The following is an 11,577-nucleotide window of genomic DNA, read 5'->3' on the forward strand; positions in this document are numbered from 1 at the left end:
GTACTCCCCTGAAGGCGCCCGGGGTGGCCGGGATAAGGAGCTGGGAGGTTCTCGCAGCCCTCCCCACCTCCCTCCCTTTCTTCCCAGCTATAGGAACCAGCGGCTTGTGGTGAGAGGAGTTATTCCCCTTGCAAACATCACCGCCCTGTCCACCTCTACAAACATGCCTTACTCTCTCTTGAGCCACTTTCCAGCTCTCCCTATGGTATTGAAACCCTGGATTTCGGCCTGGGCAACTCAGGATTTAGGAAGCAAGTTTGGGATTTGACTTCACACATCCCTGGGCTCTTCTTCATCTTGTCTCTTCCAGCTTCACAGATCGTTCCTACTTTTGTACTTATTTGCTGCTTTGGGGGTTCAGAAAAATGGGAATGACACACCTTGAATAACTTTTGGCACTTCCTCCCCACTTCCAAGGCTGATTCTACAGGATTCCTAGGCTCCCTCTCCAATCTTTTTCTTTTATTCTTTCTTTCTTTCTAGTACACCCCTGATAAAGACACAGAACTGCAGGTTTCAAAGAGGAAAAAAAGCAAATTTGTTGTTGGTATGAGGGCATGAAAGGAGGGTTCTTCACTTTATCCAACGTCTTGTGTAGATGGGAGGTTGGGGGCAATAGAAAAAGCAGTACATTGGGACGCATGCCCCACTCTGTACAATATAGAAGAATCTGATATACTTTGTATAAAAGCCACATGTCCTCATTTGTGTCCTCTTGTGGCTGGCTGGGCTGGGGGGCACTGGGGAACAAAGAAGCTGGGGTGGTGGGCCAGGACACAGGGACACCCCATGATCCCCATCCTCTGGCTGTCCCCTTGTGGGGTCACTTTGGATCCTTGGTGGGGGCATAGCAGAGCTCCAGTGGCCGGGACACCTTCCAGAACTTCTCATTCACCAGCTCTAGGGTCAACGAGCCATTCAGTGTCTACAGAGGGAGCGGGAGAGAGAGGCAGGGGAAGAGAAAATAAAGGTGGAGAAGATGGTAAAGGAAATGAAAGAGAGGTGACCAAGGGAAGAAGAAAAATGATAAAGAGATGGGGCACATGAAAGGGGCACATGGAGTGACAGAGAAGAAAGGGCATAGAAGGGAGAGGGAGAAGCAGAGGAAGGAGAGCTGGTCAGTCAGAAGTCAGGGTCATGGCTGTGCATGGCCCCAGGCCACCCCCTCCCCCATACCACTCAAGGCTCACCGTGAAGGCTCCACCCCCGGGGGCGATATAGATGGTGTACTGCTTTTCGCTGACACCCTCCAGACTGGGCAAGGCAGGCTCTTCAGGGCTGTCACCTCCTCCGGCTCCCCCACCCTCCCCACCACCCCCATCAGGTCCCCCAGCATCAGAGGCACCCCCGCCAGGCCCCCCTGGCTCCCCCGCCTCTTGCTGCTGCCTCCGCTCGAGGGCAATGCGCAGGGCCAAGTACTTGGAGAGATGGTCTACTGTGGCATTCCCAGTTGTCTTCACATACCTAGAGTGGGAAAGAGGGCACATTTAGGGCACAGGAAGCCTCAAGTGGAAAAGGGAAGTAGGGGACTTTCCAAAATGGCCTCTGGGTTAGGGCTTCTTTCTTGGGTTGGGCAAAGCCTACTTCGGATGGAAGCCTAAGTGATCTTGGTTTCTCAGTGGTCTGGGGAAACACAGGGCTCTCACCTAGTCTGGCAGTATTCTCCCTTCTCCACGAGCAGTGGGTGGGGCCGGAACACGAGCTCAATTTCTCCACCTGGCTCCGGGGGGCTGGGGGCCCCAGGAGGGCTTGGGGGGCCCAGGGTACCCCCTCCCAGAGTCCCTCCACGGTCACCAGAGTCTTCAGAACCAGCACCCCCACCCACCCCACCAGTGCCTCCTCCCCCAGTCCCTACACTGCTCCCCCCTGCGCCCCCTCCACGGGGTCGCTTGGGAGCAGGGCCTGGGGCAGAGTCAGGGGCGGAATCTGAGCTCACATCCTCTCCATCCCCCTCTCCCTCCCCCGGCTCTCCTTCTCCCCCACTCATCGTGGTGGTCTGATCTGACCCAGGCATTGGCCGCCTCACACGCTGGGCCCTGCAGAAGAAAGTGGTTGAGGTTAGAAAGCATCAAGGATAAGATTTCAAACTTCAGAGATGTAAGCCATCAGGGGAATCTTAATGATGACACCAAATATTTATTAAACACTAACTGTGTGCCAAGCACACGCTAAGTGTTTTGCATTGATCGCTCTTTACATCATCCATTTTATGGCTGAGGAAACTGAGGCTTAGAAAGATTAAATAAATTGTTCGAGATCACAGTCCCTCGCCTCTTAAAGTATGGGCCAAGAACCAATAGCATAGGCTTGTAGAAATGCAGAGTCTCAGGCCCTACTCCAGACCTACTGAATCAGAATTCGCATTTCTAACAAGACCCTCAGGTAATTTTGATACACATATTAAAGACTGAGCGATGCTGACCTAGGTGATTTAATCCCCAGCAGTGTGAATCCAGGGCTTATGCCCAAAATCACTTTACTGTTCCAACTTCTAGAAAGTTAGGTGAGCTCTTTTCTTCCGAACGGGAGTGCCTGTTGCTAACTAAGAAGCTGCAATTTATATCCATCACTTCCAGACCTGCTAATCAGGCTGCAGTCAACTTTTAGGCTTAGAGGCTGGCAGGTGGCAAAGCCAGCACTGGGAATGTGACCCTTGGATCGGTCCCATCTGCCCCACCTCTCGGCCCACCCAAACCTGTGCATGGCCTGCATGCGCAGTCCCTCCTCGATGCTGGAGCTCAGTGCCTGCTGGTTGTGCAAGCGGCTCAGGCGAATGAGCACACGGTCCTGGTGGGCCTCGTATTCCTCTCGGCTGGGGTAGATCTTTGAGATCAGAGCATCAAAGTTAGGGTCTGGTCGCAAGGATCGCTTTGATACCAGCTTCTTGCGGCATGTAGGACACTCCTTGTTCCTGGGGTGGGAGAGAGGAGGCCGTGGGCAGTCAGTTGCCAGGGTGCTGAGATCTCAGCTCTGTACTCTTTTCCCCATCACAAAGGTGTCCCATGTTACCCGCTCCGCAGGGCTGTGACAATGCAGTCGGAGCAGAACCGGTGGAGGCACTCCTTGGTGGTCATAGTATTCTTCAGCATGTCCAGGCAGATGGGGCACATGAGTTCTGAATGCAGCGACCGAGGGGAAACGGCAATCTCTGTGCCATCCATGATGGCTTCCTGGAGGCATTGGTGAGTGGAAAGGTGGTGGTGGGTTGGGGGGAAACGTTTTAGAAACAAGTGGTCCATGAAATGGGAGTTTTGAGAAATACAGTGAGATGGCAGAATCTGGGTACCCCATGTTGGCCACTTGAGGAAGACGGGAATTCAGACAGAGGGGGCTATTGACTGGGAGAGAATGGAGAACAGAAAGAATTAATGTTCTTTAATTAAGAATAGGAGCTTTGCAACAGGAGGATCTGAAGTTTGGAGAGATCCCTAGGGGTGGGGGTGGCATGGATTTGTGGTTTGGGGGAGACTTATTCAACGGAATATCTTAAAGGGTGATCCTGGTAATATACATCAGAATCCTTTAGGGTAGCTGTTAAAAACAAAGATTCTGGGGCCCTATCCCATTACTGTATCAGAATGTGTGTGGAGGGGTTGGGGGGGGTGGCAGGCTGGAAAGCTCCATTTTCAATAAACTCCCAAGGTGAGTCTTACAGGCACTGATCTATGACGTTGTACTGAGGAACAAGGAATTTAATTTCTGTCCGTTTACTATCTTTCAAAAAAAGATAGTAATATTAGCTCTACCTCGCTCTGGCTGTTTTGAGGAGTGAATGAAATAAATGTGAAAGTACTTTGGAAAGGTTAAGGTGATTCAAAGATAGGATCAAGGGAGTCTGTGAAATTGGGCAGGGTTGGTAGAATGGGGCAAAAAAATGGAAAAGAGGCTGTGAGAGAGGGTCTGTGGATTGAAGGGCTTGGGGGAGAGGGAGTAAGCTGTGAAGGGAGAATCCTGTCACCTGCGGGGTCCGGTGGAGCTCATACAAACTCAGTTCCCACGTTTTGCTGGCATTCTGGGCATTCGCGGGCGTCGTCATGGCGACTGGGCACAGACCCCCGCCGGGGCTCCAACGCGGACAAGGAGGAGTGGACGGCTGGGGAGAGGGGGAAGGGGAAAGGGGAGGGACGGGGTTAAGGGGACCGCCCTCGCGCAGACCCCGCCCCTCCAGAGCCCCTTGCCGGCCCGGCCCCTCACCCGGCTCCCGCGGTCTGCGCTGCCGCCGCCGCAGCGCCGCGCCCTGGGCCCGGGCTCTCGGCCGAGTTCGCTCGGTCCGCAGCCGCTGCTCAGACAGCAGCTCCCGCCGCCTCCGCCGCCTTGGCCCAGGCGCTTGGGTCCTACGTCACTTCCGCCTGTCCCTCCACTCCACTGCCAGCCGCCCGGGGAGACGTCACCCGCCACTCGCGGAGCGGGTGGAACGCGACGTGGACACCCGGGCTCCCCCGCCCCCCGCACAGAGTCGGCGTCCCTGGAGTCCAGCGCCACGTGGGGACCGCGGTCTCCGCCTCCGGCCCAGCACCGTTGCACAGACAACCTTAACCCACAGTTCCCTTCTCTTGGCCCCCACCTGGGGCCTCCGCTCCAGAGGGCGGGGCCTGGGGTCGCTCGGACCCCGGGAGGGGACGGGGGGGGGGATTGCAGAAGGGTCACCTCCCCCACTCCGCGTCCCCTAGCGGCTCTGGGAGCGGCTCCCCATCCCTACACACTCCGTAACCCCAGCCCGGGATTAGGGGGAGTAAATGCTGCCAAGGGTCCCCTGCCGCTTCTGTCCTCCAGTCCGGTGAATTCAACTAAGTCCCGATGTGCCCGGGATTCCCTTTGCCACCCTGAGGACTTGCTCTACCCTCCGCTTTGGCTCTCCCTAGACCCTCCGACCCGCTCTCCCCTCGAGGTTTGGGGGCGACGGCTCGGGACGTCCAGACTCAACTCTCGGCCGGAGCCAGAGACTCGAGAATTGCGTTTGGACAATCAAGAGCCGCGGCCCGGGGCGGGGAAGGGAGGCGCACGGGAGGAACGGGGGAATGGAGACACCACGCGGAAGCAGGGACACACACACACAAGATGGGGCCCCTATCGGGGAGGGGGTGTGCGCGGGTGGAGGGGCACAAGAGGCCGAATGACTGGAGTGTGAAGCAGGTAGAGGCTTCCTCTAGGACTTCGCAGTAAAGGAAGGGGACGGGGAGGAAAGAGAAGAGGAAGGGGCAGAGCGATCCCAATTGAAGGCAGGGGATGAGAGGGATACGGGGGAGGGGTGGGGAGAAACCGTGATGGGCGTCCCGTCTCTTCCAGCCTGAGCTGGGGCTCCCGGACTTGGGCTGCAGCTGCCAGGGGGTGGCCTGTTCCTGGGACAAGGCAGCAGTGGGTCCCCTCGCCCCCTCCCCCAGATCCCCCCTACTTCCCTGTCCTCTCCTTCAGTCCGTGGCCAGTCCTTATGTGGGCTCCAGAGTCGATTAGCGCGGACCCCCCTCCCCTTCCTCCTCCTTCTCCCAGCCCCCTCCCTTCTACTCTCCTCCAGCCCCTTTCAACGGCTGGTCCATTCCCCTAATCCTGGCCCCCTCCCCTAATCCCCCCCATCCGACCCCAGGCCTGCTGCAGCTATTGTAAGGTGGAGAGAAAGGGGAGGGGGGAACTTAGATAAAGGAGAGGGATGGGGGAGGGCCACCTGTTCCAAGACCCCCTCCCAAGGCCAGGCTGGACACCAGGATGAGGCCATGAACAAATCACCCTTGGGGACCATAAAGACCCAGGGTATTGGGGGGAGGGGACTGGGGCTGCAGGACTAGTGGAAGGGGTTGGGGCAGACCCCTCCTTCCAAAAAGACCCAGAGTGTCACGCATACACAGTGACACACACTCTTTCCTCTCACACCCGGTGGCAGGGGGTTGCCCTGGGAGACTAGGCAGTGAAAGGGAACAATCCTTCGGGAAAGGGAAAGGAGGGGGAGGTGGGGAAGGGTCTGAGAGCTTAGACACAAGAACTGGAGGTGGCAGGGAGGAGGATTTGGAATTTATTGGGGTCACAAGCACCCCTGTCTCCCATATTCAGCATTCCTGAGAGCCATACACTGACACCCCTTTTGTAGCCTAGGAATTCAGAGTCCTCATCAGCAGGAGGCCTTGCAGAGTTGTGGGAGTGAGCCGAGTCCAGGGTCCTTGAGGCAGTTACATGAAAAGACCTCCTGGGAAGGGCAGAAACATTTGAACAGATGCATAGGTGGAAACAAATGGGTGAGGGGGGGGGGGTCCCATCTTCTGTCCTAACCTCAGTGGCTCCAGATTCCCCTCACTTGCTTTCTCAAATCATCTGGATTCCATTTCTCTGCCCTCTCCCGCCCCACGATGGCCTCATACCAGTGACTTCCACTGAGGCCCCAGTGATGTATCCACTGTCATCAGATGCTAAGAATGCGACCACATCTGCCACATCTATGGGAACAGTGAGGGGAGGGCAGAATCCTACTCACTTCCATAGACCCAAAGGAGCCATCATCTTCCACCAGAAACACCCCCTCCCCCCAAAACACACACACCAACCACCAATCCTGGTGAGACCCTCTCAGATACCAGACTTTGGGATCCCTTCACCCAGGGCTTCCCCAGGGCCCACTCCCCAGTCAGTGCTCACCCTGAGGGTCCCCCAAATGTCCCATTGGGATCATTCCAGTCACCTGTAAGGAAACACTCAAATGGCTGAAAGTTTCTTTTTGGATTTTTTGTAGACTGAGTCTGTGACCGTTTTTTCTTGTCTCTATTCCTTGTGCACTTCTTTAATACCTGCTATTTGTCAGGCACTGTGCCCAGCATTCTCTCTCAAGCCCAGGAAGGCTGGGTCTCTGAACAGTTCAGCTCTCTGCCCTCCACTCACAGCTTCCTACCTGATCCAGCACTTTCTGTGGCACTTTCTGCATCATGGGTGTTGTAATGAACCCCGGGAGGACAGAGTTACAGCGGATCCCATGTCTGCAAAAGGGAGAGTAGCTGCTGACTCTGGAGAGGACTGAACCCTGACCCCTCACTCAGAGCTCCCACATGCCTCAGCAAGGGCCCCTAAACCCCCAGGTGTCTGACCCACCGTCCAAGCTCCCGGGCTACAGTCTGGGTCAGCCCAATTACTCCAGCCTTGGATGCTGCATAGTTTGTCTGTCCCATGTTCCCCACCTATAGGTGAGTCAGAAATCTGAGATGAATCGGGTTCCAAGGAGAGGTTTCCTCTCTATGCCCTTACCTCAACCCAACTCAACCTGACCTTGCCTACGATGCTACTGATGTTGATGATGGAGCCATGACAACCATTGGACACCAGGGCTTGGGCTGCAGCCTGCGTAACTAGAAAGATGCCCTAGTGAGGAGAGAGTAACAAGGCAGAAAGGATCAGCTGGGGTGACAGTCGTCCTCCAACTCCCTTCCGAGGTTAGAGGGGCCAGAAGTCCCGCGTTCAGAGGTGGTCACCTTCAGGTTGACAGATATGACTTTGTCCCAGTCATCCTCTGACATGTGAAGCAGAAACCCATCCCTGATAATGCCCGCACAGGACACAACGATAGATGGCGGGCGAGAAAAGCAGACCTATGGAAGAGGGAGGTTACACACCAAAAAACCATGGAAAGAGCCAGGGGCGGTAGAGGCAATGCGAACACTTTAAAGGGGGAGAAGTCGCTCGCGTTCACCTGCACTTGTTCCAGCAGGCGCCTAGTGGCCACGGCCTCAGACACGTCAGCCTGGAAAGCAGCGTGGGCCCCGCGGGGCACCCCCTCCACATTCCCTGGCCCGCCCAACAGCCCCAACGTCTCCCGTGCCGCTGCCCCGTCCAAGTCGCAAGCAGCCACAGTGGCCCCCTCTCTGGCCAGCCGCACACAGACTGCTCGGCCGATGCCACTACCCGCACCTGCGGTGGAAGAAAACACGAGGTGGGACGGGGGGAGGAGTGGGCAGAGGTTAATAGAGCGCCAAGTTAGTAAAACTCGTCCCAGGGGTCAAAGGTCACAGCAGCTGCACAGCCCGAGGGGGCGCCCCCGACATCATTCCCGCACCCCAAACCGCCTTGGGAGAGCACCCCCTCAACCTGTAATCAGCGCCAGCGCGGAGCGTAGCCGGAGCTGAGTCGCCATGGCTGGCTGCGAGTGGGCGGGCACCCAGCACGGAGCCAATCCAAGCGCACAGGGGGGCGGGGCGAGAGCAAAGGCAGGCCAATCGTAGCCCCACCAGCTTTAGGCCATCTGCGGCCACCAGCACAGGCGGACCTCCCACCGTGGGGGGCGTGGCCGGACAGTACAGCTTAGGGGTTTGGGGAGTAGAGAGACTAGGGGCCCATTCTTCCAAAAAAGACAAAGACTGCTTTTGGGACGGAAGATCCGAGGACTTTATTTTCGGCCACCACCCCACCCCCTCGATTCAAACAGTGATATAAAAAAATAAACAAAAGTTCAGGCCATGAGATTAGCAACTAACGCCCCCTCCCCCCCAAATCACTCCCAAATCAGGACACACGATTGTTGTTTAACTTATGTTTACCCCATGGTTCCTGATGCCCCTTCTGTCCAGGGCTTTGGTCTTCTCTGAAGCCTCCACCAACAGGTGGGAGAGGGAGGAGGACCTTGGAGAAGCCTGTGTGTGGCAGCTCGTTCCTCCGAGAACAGGTGGGGTAGGGGACATGAGTAGGCTGCCATGACTGGTCTCTTCCAGCCTTCTTCATGGCCCCATTTAGTCCCCCAAACCCAACAACATGGTCAGCACACAACCAACGCTTGGTTCCTCTGGTCTCTCATTCTCATTTCTGCAGCCCCTATAAGACTGCCAAACCTTAGCCCTCATGCCAGTCACCACTTCCTTCCCTACGATGCGAAAACTCCTTCCTTTGGCAGATGTCCTTCCTTGGCCAGGGCCCCAACCTCCACAGCCCCGAACTCAAACTCGGAAGACTTAAGAGGCCAGAGGTTTGGGACTGAGTGGGGGTGTTTATTCCACCTCTCACTCGAGGTGGGCAATCAGCACCATCATGACAACCCCCCCCAGCAGCCCCAGCACCTCCAGAAGTGACTGCAGTGGTGACGCTTCCCTCAACAGCTCAGGCAACACAGACACGGTTGCTACGTAGATAAAGCCACCTGCAGTGAACGGCAGAATCCAGCCAGGACCTGCACCACCTGCAACTTCACTACCCACTGCTCCTCCTTCAGTTAGGAGGGCACAGGCTGTGCCCGCCAATGCCCCTACCGCCGTCAGTAGCTGCAGACGCATTGCCTGGTGGGCAGAAAAGAGGCAGAGGCACTTATCAACATCTAAAGGTTATCAGTGGTTTAGACATGGCTGGGGGTGGGGTGGGGGGTGTACAGGTATATATGGGTAGGGTGCATGCCTTTGGAAACAAAAAAGTATGGTAAAAAGAAGGAAATCTAGAATAGACACTTTCTGAAAAATCTTATGTATCAAAACCATTCAAATGGCTTATAGACCACAGTTCAAGAAATACTAAGCTACAAGACAATGAAACAGTGATCTAGAAATGATTTCTAGAAGATTTATTATCAATAACAGTACGACTTGTTTAGAACTAAGGGGAGGCAGTTTGGGTTTGGGGTGGGTGAGCAGCGGATAAAGAGCTGGAGGCAACCATGTTTGGTGCACATCATCACCAACCTGCTTTTTGCTGCAGCCCGACTGGACCAAGATGGCAAAGTCTCCGACTTCATGTGGCACTTCATGTAGCAGGACAGTCATTGTGGTCAGGATCCCCAATCCTCGACCCCCTCGAAATGAAGCACCAATGGCCAGACCATCTGTGAAGTTGTGTGCCAGGTCAGCGGCCAAATTCAGGTACCCTGATACACGGAGGTCTTGTATAGGAGTAAAGGAAGACAAAACAGTTAGAGGCTCCATCACCCCCCATCCCAACTCTGGTCCAGCTGTTATCACATCTCCCGCAGAGATCACTTCACACCCAGCCTCTCAGTATTTTCCAGATACCTACCATCACCCATGGCACATACCCCAAGGGGCTCAGGACAATGCCCCTTGTCCACACTTATTACCAACCCTGGCCCTTACCTGAACCTGTTTTTCCCTCTTCAGAATTCTGAGGTCTCAATGGCCAATCTTTGGGCCCTGTATTCCGTCCTCTTCGCTTCTTTGACCCCCCTGCTTCCTTTTCTTCTTCATCTGAGCTCTGTTTCTCCTTTAAAGAACGCTCTGAGGGAAGAAAGGAGTTGGTAAAAGTGGGGAACAGAGATCTAATATGTCCTCAAAAGGTAAGTCCCCTCCAATCTAATACCCATAAGGTGAGGGGATTCTGAGGCAAACAAGGTGGCTTTCAGGAAGGTTGTTCCTCGGCTCACCGTGTCTTCCAAGTCCATGACTTCCGTGTATGGGACCATGAGCATGTCCATGTCCATGACTGTGTCCATGTCCTCCTTTCACGTGTCTCACAAGTTTCTCCACCACAAGAAAGGCGACAATTCCACTAAGGACCCACAGTCCCACAGACAGAATGGGGCCCTGGCCTGAAAATGGAGGCAGTGAGACATTAAGGGAGATGTGGATTCCAGGCTTAACCTCCTCAAGTGCAGAAAGAGAAGAATTGGGAGGGGTAGACCTTCCCCAGCACCCCAATCCCTTCCTCACCACTGTGGGAGTGTCCATGTCCAGGGTGCTCCTGAGGGTGGTGGGAATGAGGTTCTGGCAAAAGGGGGAGAAAATGCCAGATGAGCGAATACCCCAATATTTGGAGGAATACTAGAAGGTCAAGGATCACAAAGGGGAAAGAACCCTTTTGCCCAAAGAATAAAATAAAAGATTTGAGGTAGAAGTCTGAGGTTCCTTACCCAGGGCATGAGGGATGAGGTGTAGGAAGGCATCTCCGAGGAGCCCACCAGAAGCAAAACTGAGTAAGATCTGGAGTAGAGACCGGTGCCGGGGGCAGTTTGACTCCACAGGAATAAGGAAGAGGACAAAAAATGGAGCTGCTGAAATCAGCACTGTGGCCCCCAGTGCCTGGTGAGGGAGAGTCAGGGGTCAAGAGGTGCGGGGTTTCCCAACAATCCAGAACCAGCCCCTCCCCACCCCCATCCCCTGAGGACTCACATAGGCCCAGAGAGTGACAGTGTCCAGGTCCTGCTTGATGCCTGGAGCCCCAGACTCCCCATAGCTTCCATGGCTGTGCTCATGGTTATGTCCATGCCCTCTGTGGTAGAGGCTCTCATGGGAGTGGCCATGGCTATTGTCATGGTGCAAATCCTCATGTGAATGTCCGTGGTCATGACCGTGGTTATGCCCATGCCAGATGCTTTCGTGAGTGTGGCCATGGCCATGGGCATGGCTGTGGCCATGGTGGAAATCCTCATGTGAATGGCTGTGTCCATGGAAGTCTTCGTGCAGGTCCTCGTGCATGTCGCCATGACCCCCGTGTCCGGCCACGAGCAGCCCCACGGCCGCCCAGGTCAGCAGACCCACGGCCACCCAGTGGGGGGCCCCCAGGCCTCTGGCCATCACGCTGACCAGAGGAACAGAGACAGTAACTCCACTTGACCCTCAACTCTATAGCTATGCGGGGTCCGCTTTACTCCGCTCACGCCCTCCGTCCACTTCT

General features: G+C 55.4%; 3 protein-coding genes across 6 annotated transcripts; all 3 read right to left on the minus strand.

The window, feature by feature from the left end:
• Window positions 1–514: 514 nt before the first annotated feature.
• Window positions 515–4,333, minus strand: RING1 (ring finger protein 1). Its single transcript, XM_019660828.1, has 7 exons — window positions 4,195–4,333; window positions 3,959–4,093; window positions 3,010–3,170; window positions 2,696–2,911; window positions 1,647–2,036; window positions 1,191–1,464; window positions 515–925 (listed from the first exon to the last, which is right to left on the minus strand). The coding sequence occupies exons 2-7, from the start codon at window positions 4,034–4,036 to the stop codon at window positions 824–826; spliced, it is 1,221 nt and encodes a 406-aa protein (XP_019516373.1). The 5' UTR covers window positions 4,037–4,093; window positions 4,195–4,333; the 3' UTR covers window positions 515–823.
• Window positions 4,334–5,988: 1,655 nt separating this feature from the next.
• HSD17B8 (hydroxysteroid 17-beta dehydrogenase 8) lies at window positions 5,989–8,133 on the minus strand. Of its 4 annotated transcripts, XM_019660814.1 has the most exons (9): window positions 8,059–8,133; window positions 7,664–7,881; window positions 7,446–7,562; window positions 7,243–7,335; window positions 7,069–7,154; window positions 6,872–6,956; window positions 6,622–6,664; window positions 6,348–6,422; window positions 5,989–6,175 (listed from the first exon to the last, which is right to left on the minus strand). In XM_019660814.1, the coding sequence occupies exons 1-9, from the start codon at window positions 8,102–8,104 to the stop codon at window positions 6,159–6,161; spliced, it is 780 nt and encodes a 259-aa protein (XP_019516359.1). In that variant the 5' UTR covers window positions 8,105–8,133; the 3' UTR covers window positions 5,989–6,158. The 4 variants fall into 4 exon arrangements, with proteins under 4 accessions (XP_019516359.1, XP_019516361.1, XP_019516360.1 ...); XM_019660816.1 differs by lacking the exon at window positions 6,622–6,664; XM_019660813.1 differs by lacking the exon at window positions 5,989–6,175 and having other exon boundaries at window positions 6,194–6,422.
• Window positions 8,134–8,331: 198 nt separating this feature from the next.
• Window positions 8,332–11,571, minus strand: SLC39A7 (solute carrier family 39 member 7). The gene is made up of 7 exons (XM_019660817.1): window positions 11,073–11,571; window positions 10,814–10,982; window positions 10,614–10,667; window positions 10,328–10,492; window positions 10,041–10,181; window positions 9,633–9,829; window positions 8,332–9,236 (listed from the first exon to the last, which is right to left on the minus strand). Exons 1-7 carry the CDS (start codon window positions 11,475–11,477, stop codon window positions 8,964–8,966), a joined length of 1,404 nt encoding a protein of 467 aa, XP_019516362.1. The 5' UTR covers window positions 11,478–11,571; the 3' UTR covers window positions 8,332–8,963.
• Between the last annotated feature and the right edge of the window lie 6 nt (window positions 11,572–11,577).

Source organism: Hipposideros armiger, unplaced genomic scaffold (assembly GCF_001890085.2).
Source record: "Hipposideros armiger isolate ML-2016 unplaced genomic scaffold, ASM189008v1 scaffold_331, whole genome shotgun sequence".
NCBI classification, from domain to species: domain Eukaryota; kingdom Metazoa; phylum Chordata; class Mammalia; order Chiroptera; family Hipposideridae; genus Hipposideros; species Hipposideros armiger.